Source organism: Medicago sativa, chromosome 7 (genome assembly GCF_051527215.1).
Source record: "Medicago sativa cultivar Bolivia chromosome 7, Bolivia_mono, whole genome shotgun sequence".
Taxonomy (NCBI): Eukaryota; Viridiplantae; Streptophyta; class Magnoliopsida; order Fabales; family Fabaceae; genus Medicago; species Medicago sativa.
The window spans coordinates 99,469,457-99,491,560 of record NC_140755.1 but is presented as its reverse complement, the minus strand read 5'-3'; the positions used below and the strand labels follow the sequence as shown (position 1 = coordinate 99,491,560).

Sequence of the window (22,104 nt, the reverse complement as noted above, 5' to 3'; positions counted from 1 at the left end):
CTCTCCTCTCTCAAATTCTCAAACAAATCCTAAGACAAGAAAAAAAGAACTAGATTGATACAAAAATTAAGATAAAGGTCTGTATAAAATTTTGCCTTTATATTTTTTAGGTCAAATAATGTTTTGTTGTTGTAAATATAACAAATTTTATAAGAATTTTTTTCTTTTTGTAAATATCCTTAAACTTTTAAAGTTTTGAATGAATCGGACACATGTAGAACAATTTAAAAAGTTTCTCCGCACAAAATTAGCTTGAGGGTCAAATAAACTTTTTTTCCTATAAATATAACAAATTTTGTTTTAGTGCTCAAAAAAAAGTGGCATATAAGTACATATTAGATTGTTATATTAGTGGACCTACTTATGAACTTTTTTACCATTAGAGTCATTGAATTCTTTATATGTAATTTTATTAAAAAAAATTATAAATAAATAACCTATACACATGGGATCGTGACTTTCTCAAGTCTTGGAACGCTACTGAATATAAATGGTGGGTGGTCTGACTTTTGTAAGTATGGATTTTGTCCTTGGTCTGCCTTGAACTCAACGAAAGAAGGACTCTAGTTGTGAACAAGTTTTCAAAGCTGGCACACTTCACTCCTTATCACAAGACCAACAATGTTGTTCAAGTTGCAGATCTATACTTCAAGGAGATTTTCTGTCTTCATGGAATCCCAAAAAGCATCATTCACATTGACATGTAAAATTCTTAAGCCATTTTTGAAGGACTTTCTGGATAAAGATGTGAACAAAACTTTAATTCAACAGTGCAAGTCACCCTTAACACATGGTCAAACTTCGACAATCAACAAGCTTGTGGGAAATATTCTTCCGAGCTTTAAAGGAAAGAACTTGAAACAACGAGATATCATTCTTGCATAAGTCGAGTTTACCTACAATAACTCTACCAATCATGCTACTGAAAAATGTCCATTTGAGGTGGTATTTGGCACACATCCCCATAGCAAGCTAGACTCCCTCGTCTAGCGTTCGGCCTTATAGTGTTGACCTTGAGGCTTGAACAAATAGCAAAAGAGATCAAGAGAGTGCACGAGAAAATTCAGAAACAAAATTCTTGGTATAAGGCTCAGCAAGATGAACACATAAGGTTGCAGACATAGTCACATAATTCGCGGTTCGTTCCGGTACGCGGTACGGGTACGGGTTCGCGGTACACGACAGGAGAAGAATTCGGTACGTATAGGGGTATACAGCTTCGGTACGCTCCGGTTCGTAGTAGTAATAATACCTAAATAAATATAGTGAGCTATAAAAAAAAAGTATTTTTTTACCTAATTTCTTCTACCAAGTTTCTCACTCTCCACTCTTTGTTCATGTTCTTCTCACTCAGTCCTCAACTCATGGTGATTCATTTTATATTTACTTTGTAGTCTAAACCTTTTTTTCAACCAATCAGCGGTAACCATCCTTTGGTACGCTTGGTTCGCTGGTTTGTGCGTACCAATACGCCGAAGTACCCGAATTCGGTACTCACGTACCAATTCGCAATTCTCCCTTGATCACAAGAATTATGTGACTATGGTTGCAGACATCAAGGAAGGAGATTTGGTATGAATACACTTACAAAAATAAAGATTTCCTAATCACGTATAGTCCAAATTATCTCCTAGATTTGATGGCCCATTCAAAATTGTGCAAAAAATCAATGGCAATGCTTACAAGGTAGAACTACCGAGAATGTATGGAGTTTCTGCAGCAGAGAACTCTGTTATAAGAACATACACTTTGATTTTCTTTCTTAAAAGATCACCTAAGTTAGAATGTCACATTATCTTGTGACTTGTTAGTTTATTATTCATCTTGACACATGAGAAAAAAAAAATAAGCATCTAATACACTAGTGTAAATATATGAGACTTGGGTTTCTTCCAATACACTCCTCATGTCCAACACTATTTGATTTGGTGCATGAATATAAACAGTGGGTGATCTGAATCTATAGCTCTTTTACCATGTTAGGTTTTATATATGACTTAATACATTGAACTTAGGTTTGCAGAATAATACATATATGCATTATGAGAAGAAAATTGCAGGAGTGTTGGACTCCCCTGTTTTCCTAGAAACAGCAAATCCGTTTTCTCTATGATCTCTGGGTTTAACTTTTTTATTTTGATATATAAAAAAACACACACACAAATAAAACTCAAGGTGTCCTTTCATGGCTTGTTTGAATTTTAATCATTCTTTCCATAACGACAAATTTATACATAATTAAAATATTAATGTGGTCTGCTAGCGTGTATACATAATTAAAATATTAGGCCTTTTATAATTGCTGGCTAACGACTGCAATGAAAAAAACAATGACAAAATCACACCATCAGCGTTACGTATTCCTTATAAATTTCATTTCTTGATGGCATCATTGGCATGAACATTTATATTTTATTATAAGTTTTCCACCTTGAGTAAATACTTACACTCTCTCCTTCATATTTTTCTAGATAACACATTGTCTTCTACCTGCATTAAAATCACTGAAACCTTTCTTCATTTCTCTTGTAATCCGTCATGGAAATTGACCATTTTTCTTCCACTCATGACTTTGTAGAAGAAGTTGTGTTCCAAGACAAACAACATAGTTTTTCTGGAATACAATTGTTGGAAGAAATTAACAATCCTCTTCCAAATGAGAATGAACAACTACCCAACATGTTCAACAACCAAAATCATGATCAACAACAACAAGAATTTGAAGTTGGTAATTTCTTGTCATTAGTAGAAGATATCAACCTAGAAACTAATCAACAAAATAATCATCACCACAAAGTTCCAATTCCAAAACCTTTAGAAAACAATATTCAGAAGATGCCACAATATTTATCATCCTTAGAGATTCTGAGAAATCATGGAAGCAGATTCAACAAGAAAAACACAATCAGTACTAAAGCTTCTTCAAATTTGGAACAGCATCAAAAGATGTCAACAGAAGGAATAATAAGAGTAGCTGGAGCAAGGTATACTCAATATTCTTCTTCTCATTGGAGTGAAATTTTTTGCATCCAAACACACCCTTATAGATTTGACCTTAATGGTTTATCTGAGGAAGAAAATAGAGACATTGAACTTGCACAGTTTCTCTATGTAGCAGCTGAAAGAGTAAGTTTGCAACAATATGAACGTGCAAAAAAATTACTTTTATATTGTCAATGGAATTCTTCTATCACGGGAAATTGTGTTCAAAGAATTGTCTTTCATTTTGCACAAGCACTTCAAGAGAGAATAGAGAAAGAAACAGGAAGAGTGATTAAAGGGTCAGATAAAAATGAAGAAAGTGAGTTACTTGACAAGATGGGTTCAAAAAAAGTACTTTTGTGTCATCAAAAACTTCCTTTTAATCAAGTTATGCAATTTACTGGAATACAAGCTATAGTTGAACATGTTAAGTTTGAGACTAAAATTCATCTAATAGATTTTGATATAAGAAGTGGGGTCCAGTGCATAGCTTTGATGCAAGCACTTGCTGAGAGACAGGATTGCATGGTTGAAATTTTTAAGGTAAGTGCTATTGGACTTAATACATGCAAGAACAAAATTGAAGAAACTGGCAAAAATTTAGCTAGTTTTGCTGAATCATTGAACTTGCCCTTTTTATATAAACCTGTTTTAGTAGAAGATATGTTGGAAATCAAAGAAGATGATTTTGAAATTGAAAAGGATGAAGCTGTTGCCGTTTATTCTCCATATTTTCTAAGGACTTTAATATCAAGGCAGAATTCTATGGAAAATTTGATGAGAGTTTTGAGATATATCAAACCATGTATAATGATAGTACTTGAAACTGAAGCAAGTCTTAATTCGCAGTCTTTTGTGAACCGATTCGTTGAAGCGTTGTTCTTCTACTCGGCTTTTTTCGATATGGCTGAAACATGTATGAGCGAGGAGGATGAGTGTAGGATGATAACAGAAGGAATATTATCTGCAGGGATAAGAAATATTGTCGCATCAGAAGGTAGAGAAAGGACTGTTAGAAATGTGAAAATTGATGTTTGGAGAAGATTCTTTGCAAGGTATAGAATGGTGGAAACTAGGTTTAGTGAGGCATGTGTTTACCAAGCTGAATTGGTGTCTAAAGAGTTTGATCATGGGAAATTTTGCGATGTGGAAAAGAATGGGAAGTGTTTGATATTGGGATGGAAGGGGACTCCAATGTATTCAATCTCAGCTTGGAGGTTTCTTTGATGGTGATCTTCAATTTTGATTTCTTTGTGAAATATAATGCCAAGTTTAAATTTCTTCTAATTCCTCATTTGTTGGCTTGTTTGAATCTATTTTTCTTTTGTTTGAAACATAGTTTATATTTGCTCTGTACTCTACATGCATTTAGTGTTTTGATTTGCTACAGGTTAATAGATGAATTTAAATAATGTCTTAGCTTATTGTAGCATGATAGCTAAGTTGGTTGTTTATGAAGCATACTAAAAACTTATCCATCATCCTCATTGTCATGCTCAAACAACATGATTCAATGCCATGATTTAGTTAATTAGTTGGGCTAAATTTGCAAACGAACTGAATCATATATACTTGTATTCAGGGATTTCAAGGTTAGTTTGGTCCAGTGAAGAGACTAATCTTCACAATATAACGAGTCTTTTTTTTTATTGTTAATATTGGTAAGAAGTTTTCACCACTGCTTAAAAATGTCTAATCTTTGTCGGGAGCACGTAAAGTGGGTTCTCCTCTTTCAATCAGATTTTTTCAATAATGTAATGACTTATAATTTGATTTTTCGCTCTAGAGATGCTCATGTTACCGATAAATTCTCCAAGGCGGTTGTCTCTATTAGGATGAGACATGGATCTTCACGAAAACAATTATTGTTTTAGGGTTTTATATCAACTATAGCAAAATACATGTTGGTTCCCACGGTTCGCGTGTAATTTGTTACCATATTAAAATAAATATTATATTACAAACAATGGATTGGTCCTAAGGAACTTGTGCCCCTTAAACATGTGGTCAGGGGTTCGACTCTTGACTCGTATGTATGAAAAATTTGGTTTACCCAACATGTTCTCCGACGGAGATTAGTCCCTGCTAAGTGACCGTGGAAACTTTTTACCTATATATCATAGTAACAAAAAAATACATTATATTATTAAATTGTTTAAATATATTTTTTCCCATCAAAATAAAATTTCCCCCTAAAAAATTTATTATAACATATCATCAAAGTTTTAGTGAATCTTTTCAAGCATAATGTTTTTTCTACAACTGCAAGTAAAATAATAATACATGTATACTCTCTTTTATCTTAAAAAAAATAAAAAAAAGTTATTTGCAGGGTTAATTGATCATATTGCCCATGTAATACGCAAAGTTCAAAAAATATATTCCATTTTTGTGCCTAGGCGTTTTGGTTGTGCTTTAGCGTCTATTGTTTAATATATTCCATCTTGGCTTTTTCAAAAAAAAAATACGCAAAGTTCAAAAAATATCCATCTAATAAAAAGACAAAGATTATGTCATTGTAATTTAAGATTCTATTTTTTTTCCTCCAGCAGTCTACTCACACAAAAGACGTGACATAATTGATCATATTGCTCATGACTAGTGAATTTGCACGTTTTGGTTGAAAAATCATACTAAATCGAGGCGTCTTCGAATTGCTATGAAACTTTTCAAATTATTTCTATGTATTATTTATATGTATCTGCAAAAAAAATGAGCTTAAAATTCAATTTATAGATCGAGGTTTTCATTGTTTTGAACTTTGAAGCTTTAAAAATTCATAATTAATCAATACTTTATTGAAAAATTCTAATTTTATTTGGGAGGCCTTATTTTAACATCTTAAATATGCCTCCAAATAATTATGAAAAAATTCAACTTATAGGTCACTTTTATAAACTTTATGTCTATAAGGAAAAAAAGGCCCTTTTTTTCCTTTATTTCAGTCCCTCAATTAATATTAGCTAAAAGATATTGTGAGGAAAACTTTTGGAGACAATTTTCTTTGCCGTGACATGTGATAGCAGCAACATCCCCTCCCACATCAACATCTTATGTCTGATTGGGCTGTTGGTGGACAAAAATAGGAAGGATTTCAAACTAAAAGAATCGAATCTGTGTTTTTTTTATTAGATGGATATTTTTGGTACTTTTTTTTTTGCTAACGAGAAATTTTTGCAAGCGAGAACTTATAAATTAACATTAAAGCTTATTTATTTGAATAAGTTATTTTTCATAAGCTCAAAAATAAGTAAATTCAAACGGGCCCTTAAAGGCGACCGAAACAACGACCGATTAGTGATCTCTATTTCGGTCGCATAACAAAACAGTGGGTCATGTTGTTGTGCTTACAACCACACATGCATTGAGAAGGTCCGTTCGTGTATGATTTCAAGCTTGCAGGTAAAGCTGATTAAATAGGTTTTCTGATAAATTCTTTGTTAACACATCTATAAGTTGATACCAAGAAGGAATGTAAGTTGTATTTATTAACCCACTATCTAGATTCTCTTTAATTAAATATCGATCTATCTTAATCTGTTTTTTTCTATCATGTTGAACAAGATTGTGAGCAATATTGATGGCAGATTTATTGTTAGAAAAATGCTTTATAGGACCTTCACATTTTATCTACAAAACTTCTAGCAAAATTTTCATCCACAATAGCTCACAAATTTCTCGTGTTGAAGCTCTAAATTTTATCTCAATGTTTGATCTAGCTACTGCACTTTGCTTCTTACTCCTTCAAGCAACAAGGTTCCCACAAAGGAAAACATAATAGCTTGATGTAGATCTTCTATCATTCATTGAACTGGCATAATCATAATCAGTATACGCATCTATAGTTAGGTTTCTGCCTTTTTTGAAACAATAGTCCTCTTCTTGTAGTCGCTTTGAGGTATTGTAGAACATGGTCTATCATGCAAATGTCTCACCATCGAATCATGCATGAATTGGCTCACTACACTAATTGTGTAAGCCAAGTAAATCAATTTTCCCAATAATATATGACATCGGACATTTACAACCTTGGCATTGTCCTTCTCATAGCTTATTTTGTGATTTTGCTCAATTGGTACAGTCGTAAGTTTGCATCCAAGTTTGCAAAGATGAATATTGTTTCATATATCTTAGTGTCTCTTACCGCTCTAGATGAGAATTGCACTAGTTTGATGTCAAAAATGTATGCTTGCATTGAGACTTCGAGGAGGAGGTTCGTCTAAAAAATAAATTTGATTAAGTATAAATCATTGTAAATGTTTGACCTTAATCATGGTTATTTATAAAGTTATACATATAATTGATTTTGATCATTAGCAAAATCCACACGCCATTTTTTGACAGAAAACATTTTTTTTCACTATAATTTGTAGATATGGTGAAACGAAGTACAAATGATCTTTTTTTTCACCATAATTTGTTAATGATCCTTTTTTCACCATAATTCCAATGATCATTAGCAAAATCCACACGCCATTTTTATTACTATAAGTTATACATTTTAGCTACAAATTATTTTCTTATGTTATTATTAATAATTTTTTTTTTTTGACAGAAGCAAATTTAACTATTATCATTAATCAAACAATGTTCAATACAAGAAAGATAAGAATAAAAAATACGGTGACTAGCCCAAGAACAGACCGTGTTATTATTAATAATTTGTTAATGAATTTATAGTATTTCCATATTATTACGACTGTTTGTGGAAAAAGTTAGTATTTATTAAAAAATTTAAAATATTTGACCAAGAAAGTTCTAATAGCAAAGAATTTTCAGAAAAGAATTCAATTATGTATTTGATTAAAAATAGGTATTTTAGGTAATTATTTTATGATAAAATAAATTATGACTAAAATTAATTTAATATAAAATAATTACTTAATATACATTTTTTTTATAAGAACATACTTTTATGCATATTAATATAAGGTCTAATTATTGAAATTGACCATGTAATATACGTGAAGTCTGAAAAATGACCTTGTAAAAGACAAAACACATATTTTAACCCTATAATTTGAGATTCTTATTATTTTTGACCATGTAATATAGTTGAAGTCCAAAAAAGCAACTTAGAGGTTGAATTTTTTCATGATTTTTTTTCAAGCATGTTTAGGACGTTGAAATAAGATTTTACACACAAAAAAATTAGAATTTTTCCAACTAAGGACGAATTAATTATTAATTTTTAAAGCGTCAAAAACTCAAAAATAAAACAACGAAAACCCCAACCTAGAAATCTAATTTTGAGCTGATTATTTGCAGAGACATCTATATAAATAGATAAAATGGATATGCAAAGTTTCATAGTATTTCAAAGAAGTTTCGGTTTATTTTTATTTTTCAACCAAAACATGCGAAATTGCAATTTTGTTCCGAGTAAGCGTATACTCACAGGTCAAATTTGGTTCTCTGATTTTGTAGGCGTGGTTAGAACATCATAAGAACCTTCACCATGAAATTTTAGAGTTTTTAAACGAGATAAAAATTAATTATCAATTGTTTAAGAAATTCATATTTATAGGGAATAAAAATTCATAATAAATTCGTCCCTAGTTGGAAAAATCTATTTTTTTTTTTGTGTAAGGCCATGTTTTAACATTATAAAGATGCTTGGAAAAAAAATCATGAAAAAATTCAATTTATAGATCACTTTTTTGGACCACGCGTATATTATAAGGTCAAAAATAAGAAGAAACTCAAATTACAGAGTTAAAATATGTACTTTTTATTTTACATGGTCATTTTTCAGACATCACATATTTTATAAGGTCAATTTAAACAATTAACCCATAATATAAAACAGTGAAAATTCTATAATATACTAATATATATATATATATATATATATATATATATATGTATATAAATTAACTATTTATTTAAAATAATATTAATAATAACAACAACATAGGTCAGCATTAATTTTTGTTCTTATCTTTTAGTGGTACTTGCTGTTTTTTTTTAATATAGTGGTTCTTTGTTGAATTTATATTGGAGACATTGTCTTTATCTTTAATCTTTCTTTAAGATATTAATATTAAGATTAAGATAAGATAAGATATTAAAGCAAAATAATTTGGAAGACAAAAGAGGGCGCCTAATTCCCGAATTATCGCGCCTAAACTACCTTTTCTTTTTATAATTTTTCGATTTCAAAAATATATATTACAAATACTATACATTTATATTATTTAAGGGAGAATTAGTAAAAAAAAAATATTACACATTTATTTCATTTAATAATTTTTCTACTACAATTAAAATATGTTAAATTTCACAGTTGGTGTCAACCAATCAAAACTCTATTTGTACGTAATTATAAGACCGTTTACAAAAAAAAATTGTTTGATGCTAAATATAAGACCATGTATAAATTTTAGATTCATCTATTACTTTTCTTTTCCAAATACTCCTTATTAATATTATTGGTTGAATTAGAATATGAAAAATAATATTAAAATGTATCTTTTTTTTTGTGGTGTCTGGGGTTCGAACCTCAGACCTTGCATATTATGCATTGTCCTTACCAATTGAGCTAAGTTCACGGGACTATTAAAATGTATCTATACACAAAGGATAATTTAGTAATAGTTAAACGTTTTCTCAAACAAATTTATTATTCCAACAAAAAAAATTAACATTCGTAATTTTTGTTAGATGCTCCTGTATTAAGAGACGGAGAAAATATATCATTTTAAAGATTTTATTTTTTTATATTTATTTTTGCATTTAGAGTGGTGGCGCGCCCCCAAATAATGTAGAAAGAAACGAACAACACTCTTCCACGCATATATTTAAAACAACGTAGCGTTTTCAGCTTTCACACTCTCGTCATTCATCTTTCTTTTCGTCAAAGTGGTTTTGTGCATTAACAATTTCATCAATGGTCTCGGATGCTACAAGCTCGGCGTCTAGACTTCAAGTTTGTTTCTCTTTCCATCAATCTCATACTTTATCTGGTTTTGCTCAATTTATTTTAGGTTTTTCATTTCATCGTTTGCATTTGTATGACAACCTTTGTAGCACTGACACTGACGCTTCTCATCAAAGGCGTGTTTAATGTTTGGCCTGTATCTCGACATCAACATATAAGATTACTTTCAATTATGTTATTTTCTCAAATAATTATCGACACTGACTCATCTTCGTGTTTGATATCTCTATCATCAATTCTTCACACATGGCAACAATTTTTTAGAATTTAACCTAGATAATCGTGCATTATTATTTTGTTCCAAATTGGATAGAAAAATGATGTAAATAAACAATTCTTTGTTTCATCATTTCAAATAGGAATAGAAATTGGGCGGGACAGGGACAGGTTCCTGTCCCTGGATCTCATATACTTATATGTTAATCTATCCAATCTACGACAAGGATGAGAAATTGAATCTCATCCCCGTATATAATGGGTTCAAGTATTCCCGTCCCTTCCCCATCTATTTAGTGATATAATTTTTTTAATAAAAAAAAATGTTTTTCCAACCCCAAACTCGAACTTGCCCCGAACCCAAACTTTTCCCCAAACCTACTACCATAAATTAATTTCCACCATTTTATTATTATTCTAATCCATTTGGGAGTAGAAAAATACTCAACATCATGTGTATTTGTCAATTGCAAACCAGGGAAAATATTCACAATGATTAAAAGTTAAAAAATATCTCAAAAGTAAGGATGACATTTAGAGGCTTGCATGTTGCATATCAATAATTTTTCACATTAGAGACGGAATCGAGTACGGTACCAATATCTCAATTACCCGCCTCGGTGTGTGTATTTTGAAATCGGAGAAAATTCAAACTCATATTCCACCCCGGTCAAAGCAGGGAAAACCCTTCATTAGGGGCGAGTACTAGTTTTGTTTCCATGCTTAGTTTCAAATCACTTTAATTTCTAATTTGTTGCTTGCACGAAAGGGGATGTATGCAAGTTTATTCTTTTCATTTCTTTTTGTGTTATACTAATAATACTTATTGTATGGATAGGAAAAACATGGAGGGGGAGCAACAATCACTCGTCAAACTCTGACGAACAAGATACATTTGGTGAAAAAGCAAATCCAAAATGAACGAGCTGAATCCATTAAAGTGAGTTCAATTCGGTTGTTAATTCTTTGAAATTTTGTACATAGTTATGTGTAATTATGTTTGCTACACGATTGTTCTTCTTATTTTCCATTATAAATTGAGGGGGAAATGTTGTCAACATTTTAATCTCTATGTTAAGTTAATTAAGTTGTTTTTGAGGAACTATTATTAGTACAGTTCCTCTTAATTTTTTATGGACTTGGTTAATGTCAAAGTTGAGAACAAAGTGGCAATTAGGGTACTGGAATAGCTCTTCTATTTCCTTACATGAAGCATTCTCTTTTACGTAATTGTTGTTTTGGTGGCACAGCTTGATTTTTTTTTTGTAGCAGAACTTTCATTTCTTATTTTAATTTGTTTTTCCCTGCATATTTCTATGAGCAAGCCATGTAGTCAATCTTAATTATCTTTCCTCAGGAAAAGCTTCAGAAGAATAGGGAGAATCTTCAAAGTCAACTTTCCAAGGCCATGTTAGTAATATCAAAAAATGAATCACTACCAAGTGGAGGAAATATTCTTTCTTCAAGAATGAATCGTCCACCGTGTAAGTTCTATAGTCCCAATCATCAACCCGATCATCAAGTTTTGGGAGAGGAAGACCGTAGCAAAAAACCTGTGAGAAGTATCAGGATGCCAAGCATCAACAGGTTACCTCCATATACGTCTTGGATACATTTAGCCAGGTGTGTTTGACTTATAAATTTCAATGATATGTTGTGAATCCTCTTACATGAAATTTTTTAGGAAGTGAAAGTGTATGTTTAATATGCATTTGATGTCAAATGTTATTGATCAACCTATGTTAAATTTGTGTCATCTATTTACTACTTCTTGAAAACATTTCTTGCAAAACAGAAATGAAAAAATGACTGCAGATCAGTCAGTTTCTAGAAAAAGAAATGTATATTATGATCATCAGGAAGGTGAAACATTAGTATGCAGTGATAGTGATGAAGAGTCAAACGAGCACAAGGAAGTTGAACGTAAATTTTCTCAGGGTGAAGACCGATTTATTAGGTAAATCAAAATGTACATGTTGTTATATTTGCATTTAGAAGTTCTATTTAATTTATCAGTAGAATTAGAGATACAATGACAATAAATAATTAGAGATATTGACTGCAATACCTGTTGTTAGTGATGTAAATTCTTAAATTTCAAATTTAATTGATATGTAATACATATTTTGCTGGACCTCCGAAAAGTTTATACTTATTGTGCATCATTTTTTCTACTTCATTAAAATAATTTAAGTTTCTCCTTCACTAAACATATTATCTTGTGACTATTTAATATATTAGGACGGTATTTGATGAACATGGTTTAACTGAGGAAGTGTTGAGTATTGTTAAGGATGTCATCGGAGGTACCAGTTCAGAAATTCAGGTAATGTAGAGTAATTTACAAGATTAATATAGCTTTGATGATTGTTAATTCTGATATGTATTACAAAAATAAGTTTCTTTGTGATATTTGTTGTATTAATTACGTACGAGCAGCTAATTTTATGTCATGGACAAATGTTCTCAATCAAAATATGCAGGAGCGATATAAAAATATCAAGGAAAAGGACCAAAATGATGAAGATCGTAGAGAAAGTGAATCTCAGACTGATATAAGCTTGAACAAAAGCTTGAGTGCCTCTTTAGATACTTTTGATCATTTTTACTGTCGTCGTTGCATGGTAAATACAAGAAAAATAATATCAATATTTTGCCTTTTTTTCACCACCATATTGTTGTCTATAATATGATAATGATTATATTGTGTGTCTTTATTTTTGTAATTTTTTTTGTAGATCTTTGATTGTCCTTTGCACGGTTGTTCTCAAAAGATAATATACCCAGTAAGCAACCATGTTTCTTCATTCATTTCTTAACATGTGCATGCTTCCAGTATCAATGAATAATTAATTTGATGGTTTACTTCTCAGTTCGAAAAGCAACCAGTTTGGCAAGAACCTGAAGGTCCCAGAGAACCATGTGGTGATGACTGTTACCTTCATAATAAAGATGTCACAATTAGTAATTGTATGAGGGGCTTAAATTTGGATGCTAACAATGAAGAAAAAAATGATATGGAGGAAACAAAATCGAAACACTTGTGTGACTCAATAGAAGGACAAGCTGAGGAGGAGTCTACTACTCTTTCGGATTGGAAACTTTTGGAAAAAGAATTATACTTGAAGGGAATAGAAATGTTTGGGAGAAATAGGTATAAATCTTTCTCATTTTTCACCTCACACTTAAGCTCTAACCATTTTTCTAATATTTTGGCTTATACGCAATTTATGTTTTGCAGTTGTCTTATAGCTAAGAACTTACTTTTTATGATGAAGACTTGCAAGGAAGTTGCTAGATACATGTATGCTGAAGAGTCAATGCCACATGGATCCATGGACGAAAATGGAACATCAGATGCAATGCGCATTGTGAGCATTACAATCATTCATTTCATATACTCATCTCTTGTTGTTTTTTGTAGTCTACGTCTAAGATATTATTATGAGTCTTGTAGCATTAGTAAACTTAACGAAAAATAAATTTATTTGCATGTTATGTGAATAGATAAACAAATATAAAATGTAAAACATTTGAATCTATCTATACAATTTTAATGTTATTTTAGTAAACTATTGGGGGATGGGATGGGGTCTCCACGTAAGATCCCCATCCTCAAACCACCGTCAAAGAGACTTTCTCTCTCTAGTCTGCAAAGTCATATGACTTTGGCACTTGAATATAATTTTTCAATTTTTTTTTCAAACAAGAACATTTATGCAGTAGTCCACTATTCAAAGATCGTCAAATTGTTTTTGAATGGGTTATGTTGCTAGGACAATGAGATGACATCGAGGTCAAGGTCGTTGCAAAGAAAGAGCAAATCTAAGAAGTTCAAATATTCTTCAAAATCTTGTGGACTTCCATCTAAATGGAAAAGAAGAAGAAATACTGATGAGAAAAACAAACTGGAGAAGCAGTATACACCTTGTGAATGTGAGGGAGCCTGTGGAAAGCAATGTCCATGTCTTCTTAATAGTTCTTGCTGTGAAAAATATTGCGGGTATGTCAATTTTCATTTAATTATGTTCCTTTTCGATGGAAAACAATTATGTTTTCAATGTGATCAGTTATATTTTCTACCTTCAGGTGTTCAAAGCTCTGTAAAAATCGATTTGGAGGATGTCAGTGTACTAAGAGTCAGTGTAGAAGTCGACACTGTCCATGTTTTGCAGCTTCGAGAGATTGTGACCCTGATGTATGTCGAAATTGTTGGGTTAGGTAATGTCTTTAATGTTAAATTTATTTCATTTTTCCTATATGTATTATTTTCTCTGGTAAAGGGGGCTTTGTTTGTGTTATGAGTGATTTACAAACCCTCTCTATTATTTTGTGGCCGGAAGAGTTTTCCTTGTACTTGAATTAAGTACTATTTGTACTTCTCTCATTCTATTTAACAAAATAAACACTGCATGTTTTTGGTCATAAGTGATGTTTTCCTTGTAAAATTGAATTAAGTATGTCATGTATCTTTTGCTACGATAGTTGATGTACCTAAGCAAATTGTACTCTCTATATTTTCTATTAAATCATTTCAGCCAGAGGTGATTCAAACTAAATTGTAACTAATATAATGCTTTTAACTATGGCATTTTGTCTATAGTTGTGGAGATGGTAACTTGGGAGAGTCGTCTCATCGTGGAGAGGATCAATGTGAAAACATGATGCTTCTTGTAAGGAAACAACAAAAGGTATTTTTATTTTTTTGCTCTTTACATTATCTACATTTAATTCATGAAATATCAGTTTCCTTAATTGATTTGTATATTTGTCAGATTCTTTGGGCAAGGTCTGATGTTGCTGGATGGGGAGCTTTCTTAAAGGTTAGAGATGTTTGCACTTGATTTATTTTATAAGAAAAAATTGTGAGTGTATTGTTATCACTGATTGACAATTGTTAATACACTTCAGGCCCCAGCAAACAAAAATGATTTTTTAGGAGAGTACACTGGTGAAGTAATCTCTCATATAGAAGCTGATAAGCGTGGAAAATTTTATGATCGTGTAGACTTTTCGTACCTTTTTAACTTGAATGATACGGTAAGTGTCTCGTATCAATTATAATTTCTCTTAAATTGAGCCTATTCTAGCATATCTTCTATGGACAAGCTTTCTCAATTAGTTTTTTTTTTTATTTTTTATCAAGAGCTTTCTTAATTACAAAGATAAATCTAATTACTATACAAAATGACTGCAAAATGACTCCATATTAACCTATACTATGAATTTTTTCAGTACTGTCTTGATGCTTTTCGCAAAGGGAACAAGTTGAAGTTTGCAAATCACGCATCAAAAGCTAATTGCTATGGAAAGGTGAGTCAAGCAACTCATTTTTATGAAACTTGTCTTTTGATCTTATTGAAAACGTGTCTTTGGATGCTGCTAGCATATTTTCTGTTTGTTTTAAGTTTGAATAAGTCAAAGCAAAATATCTATTATTTTGTTTTAGTGGACAAGTTAGTTTCACTTAGTAAGTAGTGGTGCTATAATTAAGGAGCATTTTATTCATTCAGTTACTTTCTTTTGATCTGTAATATAACATTAGTTTCTCATTTTAATAAAATTAGTTTTGCAGCCACATTCTCTCTGTTACGTTTTATTCTTTCATATTCCTTCTGTTATTCAAAACTACAAAACTACAAATCTCTACACTGTGTACTTCATTATTGAATTGCAAATAATGTGTGGTCTATTGTAGATTGTGTTTGTTAATGGGGATCATCGAGTAGGAATATTTGCAAAGGAACACATTGAAGCTGGGGAGGAGCTTTTCTTTGATTACGGGTATGACGAAAATAGTCGACCACCATGGCTTCATAAACTTCTGGATGATGGTTCCAAGGAAGATGATGATCCAACATTTTCTCAAGGAAAAGCCAAGAAACAGTGCTCTCGCTGATGGTATAAAGTGGAGATCAAGCGTGTAATCTGTACCGAATTTTCTCTCCGTTAACAATTTTAATATCCTACAACTTTTTTTATATAGATTATTGAAATACTATAAAAAATAAATAGGCTAGAGGTTTTTTTTTTGGTACATTAGCAGGACGTTATTCTATTCAATATTATTTAAGGCTAGAGGGATTTTTTAGAAGCAATACTGGATTTTACTGATGATGTTGTATCTCTTGATGTTAATCTTGCCAATTTTCATGAATGTCATAATTTCATGGTTACATTTCACCAAATTTTTATGGTACCCAAAATTTTAGGCTAGTCTTGCTTCGCATTAAGGTTATCTGCAATTGCATTATGCTAAAAAAAAAAGTGCATAAAATCATTCATTTTCATGAACTAGTGGAAAATTTCAAAAGCTATACACAGTTACAGAAAAAATGAATAGGGTGCTATTTGAAAAGTTCACCCTCATCTATTTTGTAAGTGAAAAAATAACAACTCATTCCATACATCTGGAACCCCTGGAAGACACCAATGACTACAATCTTGAATTCTTGAGGATTGTGTTTTTCTCCCATAAATGGATGGGTGGCCATCTATCCTAAATTCTGACAAACTAGTTATATTCAACCATGTCACGGGAGTTTTCATCTGCTTTACTGTCTCTTCTATGATTATATTCTTCTCAGGATAAATGGTATTTAAGGTTTCATTAAGAGGATGAGTGGCCTCTGTACAATGTCCTCCTGAATTCCAATTACCTCCCCTGTTGCAGAATGTATCAGAGTCGCTAACTATTTTGGATTTTTAGAAATGATTTTGTACTGCCAAATATAGACAACTTTTTTCACGACAATCCAAGTGGTTAACGTGGTTTAAGTGAGTGATTAATTCCGTTCAGTAGATGGTTAATGGATATATCAGGTGTCAAAATTCATTAACCATTTATTTGAAATGCTTTGACCACTTGGATTGTTGTCAAAAAAGTTGTCTAATTTTTGTTATTCCAATAACAAAACCGTTGGATTTTGGAGCCTAAAACTATTGGATAGTGGATATCAGAAACAAACCTGAAATGAGATGGTGCTGAACTTCGAAAGAAAACTTGGGTTTTCTTAGAATTTATGTGTTTGTCCACCCATGAAGCCCAAGTCATCATAGCTTTCGAAAAAGCTGTAGAAACATTTAGCCGGGGATGAACTAGAGTTCCTTCTTGATAGTAATAAATCCTGTTATACGATCACATGTTAGTTTTTTTTAGTAGGAATCAAACTTCGTATCCTGTGGGACACTTACACACACTACACAGCAACCACTTGCGCTAAATCCAGTGGTCAACCACATGCTAGTTGAGAAGAGTACTAAAAGAAACAAAGATTATAAATGTTAAACAAAAGCTTGGTACTTAGACTATGCCAGCTCATTTTTCAAAATTAACATGTGCAGCACATGCCAACTTTCTCTGGGTTTTTTTTTTTTTTTTTTGATGAAAACTTTCTTGCTTATGATGACCCCAACCCCAATATATAGAATAATACCTTTCTTTTTCTGCAAGATACTTAAGGCCCTCTATTAGATTAAAACTTCATTCTAGTCCTTGATATTGTAAGGTGTTGTTAGGTTAGTCCCTAAATTTGATAAATTGACAAAAATGTACTTGAAATTGTAAGTTGCGGTCAATTTAGACACATGTTATTCTATAGGTAGCTATTTGATTTTTAACTAACAGATATGAGAAGTAATTTTACATTCATAAGTAGTTTTTCAAGGACCCGTTTCATTTTAAGTATTCAACTTTAGGGTCTAATTTGAAACATTTGCTACCATAAAGCAACTTCTGGACTACGTTTGAGGTTAAGACTTGGGCAAAGGCTACGGTAGGCAACCTCTATAGGTCTCCTACCGTAGGAGACTTGATGTTTTTTTTTTTTTTTTTTATGTAAAATTGATATTAACCATTGGATGCATTTGAAATTTTTTAAAGAGCATAGTATTATTATACTCTCCCTACACTAGATTTCCATCATTCTTCTCTCTTCAATGTCTTACTCGCCCACCAACAACAACAGCCTTTCAAATGTAATATTTAGACCAGAAATTCAACCAATCAATACCATCAATTAGCTATTTAAATCCTCAATTGATCTGTAAAATACTCTCTGCAAATTTTTCTTTTCACCCTCTCCTTTGCAACAGTTTTAAAATTAGTGAATCTGGTAAAATTGTTCTTACCATTGACAACACAAGTTCTAGGAAGAAAAAGCTCTTGTACTGCTTCAAAACCAAGTCTTCACTCTCTGACTGAGAAGAATCATCATGTTTGCACAAGTGGAAATGTACAACGTGCAAGACCAAAGTTGTTTTGTTTGATTATCCTCAATTTATTACTTTTTGTTATCTTTGAAGAGGGACGGAGATGACTGGTGAGGGATCTAGGTGGAAGAAAGTGACGGAGGTGAAAGAGGAAGAAAGTGTTTGTTTTTTCTTTCCTGGGTTGTTTTGGTTGAGAGGTTGAAGAAAGTGTGAAAAAAATTCTAGCGTGGAGGGATTATAGTAAGATCGGTGTTCTTCATCAATCTAATGGAAACACATGTTATTTTTGTTATTAAAAAAAAAAAAACAGTCTTTTGTAATGTCTCCTACGGTAGGAGACCTATTCAAGTCTCCTACCGGAAACGGCGCCTAAGACTTGAGGTCCTCTTAAAATAAAGTTCAACACATTTTATTTCATCTATAAGAAATCAAATTCGGTTTAATTAAGCCTTTCTTGAACTTAACTCTACACTTACTGAAAAAATTATGAAAGTTTAAAATACTAGAGCATTTAAGGATGCACAAATCGACAAAAAGTTCACGGACTACAATTTCGAAAAGATAGAGAGAAGTGCTAACCCAGCTTTGGTTTTGTGATGTGACCACCAATGTGCTGTGTTGAAAACCAAAATATCAGCTCCTCTCCATCTTGACGAACCATGATCAATCGCATCAATTCGCAAAGTTGGTCTTCGTTTCTGCCCTACTCTTGCTTTGCTTTCATGAACTAAGAAATGACTCACATAGTATTCAACTGTACATTGATAGTCCTACAAAGTTGCAGAAAGAACAAATATCAAATATTTTGGGACCAGTCATATACAATTATACATTACACAAACCAAGTAAAGTTCTGAATAATTACCAGAAACCTGAAACTATAGTTCCCTCTCTCTTTGGTAATTTTCCTTCCACGTGCCTCATACACTCTCTTTGGATCTTTAACAGCACTCAATAACATGCACAACATTGATTCCCATTGGTTCCTATTAATGGAATCACCCACAAAAACTAGCCTTTTTCCTCTTATAAACTCCAACATTTTTGTTGCATTGAACCTATGACAGAAAAATAATATCCAAAGAATAAAATTAACTTTGCAGTTGTTCCTAACTTCACTTTTGCAACTCCTAAGAGTAAACAATGATTTTGATCTCTAAATGTGTGAGTTACCGTCACTATAGTTCTTCTTCGATGTATCAAAATTACAAAAACATCCCTAAGTATGTCTTGTCAATAATTTTATAGACCAAATTGACTAACACAATACATGTATGTTTTTGCAATTTTTATATGTTCAAGAATCAAAATAACTGTTCACCAAAATAATTGTATGTCTTTTGTCAATAATTTCATGGACCAAATTGACCAACGAAATACATCCTTATTTGGATTGACTTATTTGAGCTTATCTACTGACATAAGTTTTGTGAGATTGTTTGGGAGACCTTACGAAAACAACTTAAAACATGTCAATTAAGTTGTTTTCAAATTATTTTCATAAGCTCTCCAAAATAGCTTATGAAAACAGCTTATAACTTATACAAAAACAATTTGACTTTATTTGCGCTTATCATGCTAAATTGCAAATAAGTTGTTAATCCAAACAAGGCCTAAGCATAACTACAATTGCAAGATGACAAACTATAAATAAAAGTAGTATTCCAAAAAAAAAAATATTGAATTTGAGAGAGACTACCTTGGAAGGTCACAATCTTTGGGTTGCCATCTCCACTTAGTAAAGTTTCTATCCAATCTTCCATTCCCCTCACAATCAAAACCTTCATCTATAAAAGGACAAGAATCTCTAGCATAGATAGGATAACTTTCATCAAAAACCCAATACCCTTTTGTTAAATCACACTCTTTTACTATCTTCTTCACCTCAACCTTCTTAAAAATCAAAACTTTACTCTTATTACTCACTAAAGCACTCACTTCAACCTTTGTTCTATTACCATGCATTGAAGTAAAATTAACAGTTGAAGTAGCACCAACATGGTTGTTTTCTATAGCTTCAGATTTGGATCCTGAGACATTCTTTTGGCTTCTAGAAAGACGGTTATCTATTAAAGATGGAATTTTTTGTAGAGTGAAGTTTTGGGTGGTCAATGAATGAACAGTTAAAGGTTGAAGATTTACAGAGACAGTGTTTGGTGAAGGTGTAGTGGTTGATTTGGTGAGCCAGATAGTGAAAGATGAAAGGAAGAAGATGGAAGAAAAGAGTGTGAATGTGAAGAGTAAAAGTCTAGTGGGTTTGAAAGAGAAACTTCTTTGTCTCTCCATTGATGATGAAAAATGAAAGTTAGTTTGCTACAAACAAGTCAATGGTAGCAGTTAAGAGTTTTTTTGTAGCATTATGGTTCATGCACGATTTGATAATGGAAGAATAAGGAAGTTGCAGAGGAATAATTAATTAATTAATTGATTACAATAATATATAGTTTCCTGTTTTGAAAGAACTTAATATAGAAGCTTTTAAAATTTTCACATATTTGCTGGTGCACACGTGAGTTCATAGCGGTGAGCTGGTTATGTGACCAAAATTTCTTTATATCTTCTTTTTAATCATTGTCTAGGTTTTGACGTATAAAAAATTTCTAAATTTGACACAAATGCTAACAAGTATTCTTAAGGTATTTGATAAAAAATTTAAAATGGAAATTTTGTTTGTGATTTGTGTATTTAACGTATTGAATTATCAAAAAGTAATTTTTTCTACATAAAATTATCAATTGTTTTTATTTTTGAATTATTAACAAGTATACTTAAGACATTTTAACAAATTGTTTTTGTAGATAGTATTAAAGTAGAGATTTTCTCCATTTTTTAAAATAAATAACAATGTTCATTACTATAGTTTGGTGTATAAATATTTAATTAATGTCACATATTCTATAAATATGTGCATTTATATTATGTATTTATTACAAAACTAGTAATTTTTTTTTGTGGTGTCCGGAGTTTGAACCCCGGATCTTGCTTATAATAGTAATCAAAAAAGTGTAAATCATTAACGGTAATTACTTTATAATTTGTAGTTATTATTTATGGATCAAAAATCTCTTCATTCACAACAACAAACTATCTTTATTCCACTAAATAGTATCAACTATATGTATCATTAGTCGTAATTACTTTATATCTTTTTTTATATTAGAAAAAGTTTTTTTAAAAATAATAATAATTGGCCTAGTTAGTACTATAATAAAAAGTTATAGAAAAAGCACATTATCTATTAAAATGTTATATTTAATACAAAAATTACAAATTTCAATGTAAAGTTACTATGTTAAACTTCTTAATATGTGCAAATTTGCACATAATATAAAAACTCTAATAAAAATACACGTATGATAACAACTTCATTTTATCTTGACTCGATGCAATGTAGTTTAGTTTTTAAAGTTTTCTTTATATCCTTTTTTATATAATAAAGAGAAAAAATTAAAGATAATAATAGGCATAGCTTTTTTTTTTTTTTTTTGAAAGAAATAATAGGCATAGCTAGTACTATAATCCAAACCCCATCATTTTTTTTTTAATTACTTTGAGATGAGAATAACGTGAAAACGATAAACCACCTCCTTACGGATGGATAGTGAGAGGATACCAATCAATCATGCAGCTGTGCCTCATCCAATTGTTCTTAATTTGGCCATGCAGTTAGAAATTTCATATCCAGTCGTGTCCGTTAAATAATTATTAATTTTTCAAGTTCTTTTAACTTTTAAGATTCCCTCAAATTAAATATG

The 22,104-nt window shown here is 31.4% G+C and overlaps 3 protein-coding genes across 3 annotated transcripts; 2 read left to right on the top strand and 1 right to left on the bottom strand.

The window, feature by feature from the left end:
* The first annotated feature begins 2,403 nt into the window (after nt 1-2,403).
* Nucleotides 2,404-4,460, top strand: LOC146911111 (DELLA protein RGL1-like). Its single transcript, XM_085730814.1, has one exon. It carries the CDS (start codon nt 2,539-2,541, stop codon nt 4,207-4,209), a length of 1,671 nt encoding a protein of 556 aa, XP_085586940.1. The 5' UTR covers nt 2,404-2,538; the 3' UTR covers nt 4,210-4,460.
* A 6,247-nt stretch (nt 4,461-10,707) lies between these two features.
* On the top strand, nt 10,708-16,326 carry LOC146911110 (histone-lysine N-methyltransferase EZA1-like). Its single transcript, XM_085730812.1, has 15 exons — nt 10,708-11,078; nt 11,496-11,761; nt 11,934-12,095; nt 12,380-12,464; nt 12,622-12,762; nt 12,877-12,924; nt 13,012-13,292; nt 13,380-13,509; nt 13,915-14,141; nt 14,228-14,359; nt 14,742-14,829; nt 14,914-14,961; nt 15,050-15,178; nt 15,374-15,451; nt 15,837-16,326. The coding sequence occupies exons 2-15, from the start codon at nt 11,547-11,549 to the stop codon at nt 16,035-16,037; spliced, it is 1,965 nt and encodes a 654-aa protein (XP_085586938.1). The 5' UTR covers nt 10,708-11,078; nt 11,496-11,546; the 3' UTR covers nt 16,038-16,326.
* An 80-nt stretch (nt 16,327-16,406) lies between these two features.
* TBL6 (TRICHOME BIREFRINGENCE-LIKE 6) lies at nt 16,407-22,090 on the bottom strand. The gene is made up of 5 exons (XM_085730813.1): nt 20,049-22,090; nt 19,215-19,407; nt 18,929-19,119; nt 17,107-17,265; nt 16,407-16,802 (listed from the first exon to the last, which is right to left on the bottom strand). The coding sequence occupies exons 1-5, from the start codon at nt 20,633-20,635 to the stop codon at nt 16,505-16,507; spliced, it is 1,428 nt and encodes a 475-aa protein (XP_085586939.1). The 5' UTR covers nt 20,636-22,090; the 3' UTR covers nt 16,407-16,504.
* Between the last annotated feature and the right edge of the window lie 14 nt (nt 22,091-22,104).

What these genes read in the sequence shown, in the direction of transcription:
- LOC146911110 (XM_085730812.1), top strand. Translation starts at nt 11,547, where the DNA reads ATGTTAGTAATATCAAAAAATGAATCACTACCAAGTGGAGGAAATATT. An exon ending in GGTGAAGACCGATTTATTAG is followed by an intron (nt 12,096 to 12,379) that starts GTAAATCAAAAT and finishes TTAATATATTAG; the next exon opens with GACGGTATTTGATGAACATG. An exon ending in TGTCGAAATTGTTGGGTTAG is followed by an intron (nt 14,360 to 14,741) that starts GTAATGTCTTTA and finishes TTTTGTCTATAG; the next exon opens with TTGTGGAGATGGTAACTTGG.
- TBL6 (XM_085730813.1), bottom strand. Translation starts at nt 20,635, where the DNA reads ATGGAGAGACAAAGAAGTTTCTCTTTCAAACCCACTAGACTTTTACTC. An exon ending in ACTATAGTTTCAGGTTTCTG is followed by an intron (nt 19,120 to 19,214) that starts GTAATTATTCAG and finishes GCAACTTTGTAG; the next exon opens with GACTATCAATGTACAGTTGA. An exon ending in CATCACAAAACCAAAGCTGG is followed by an intron (nt 17,266 to 18,928) that starts GTTAGCACTTCT and finishes ATCGTATAACAG; the next exon opens with GATTTATTACTATCAAGAAG.
- LOC146911111 (XM_085730814.1), top strand. Translation starts at nt 2,539, where the DNA reads ATGGAAATTGACCATTTTTCTTCCACTCATGACTTTGTAGAAGAAGTT.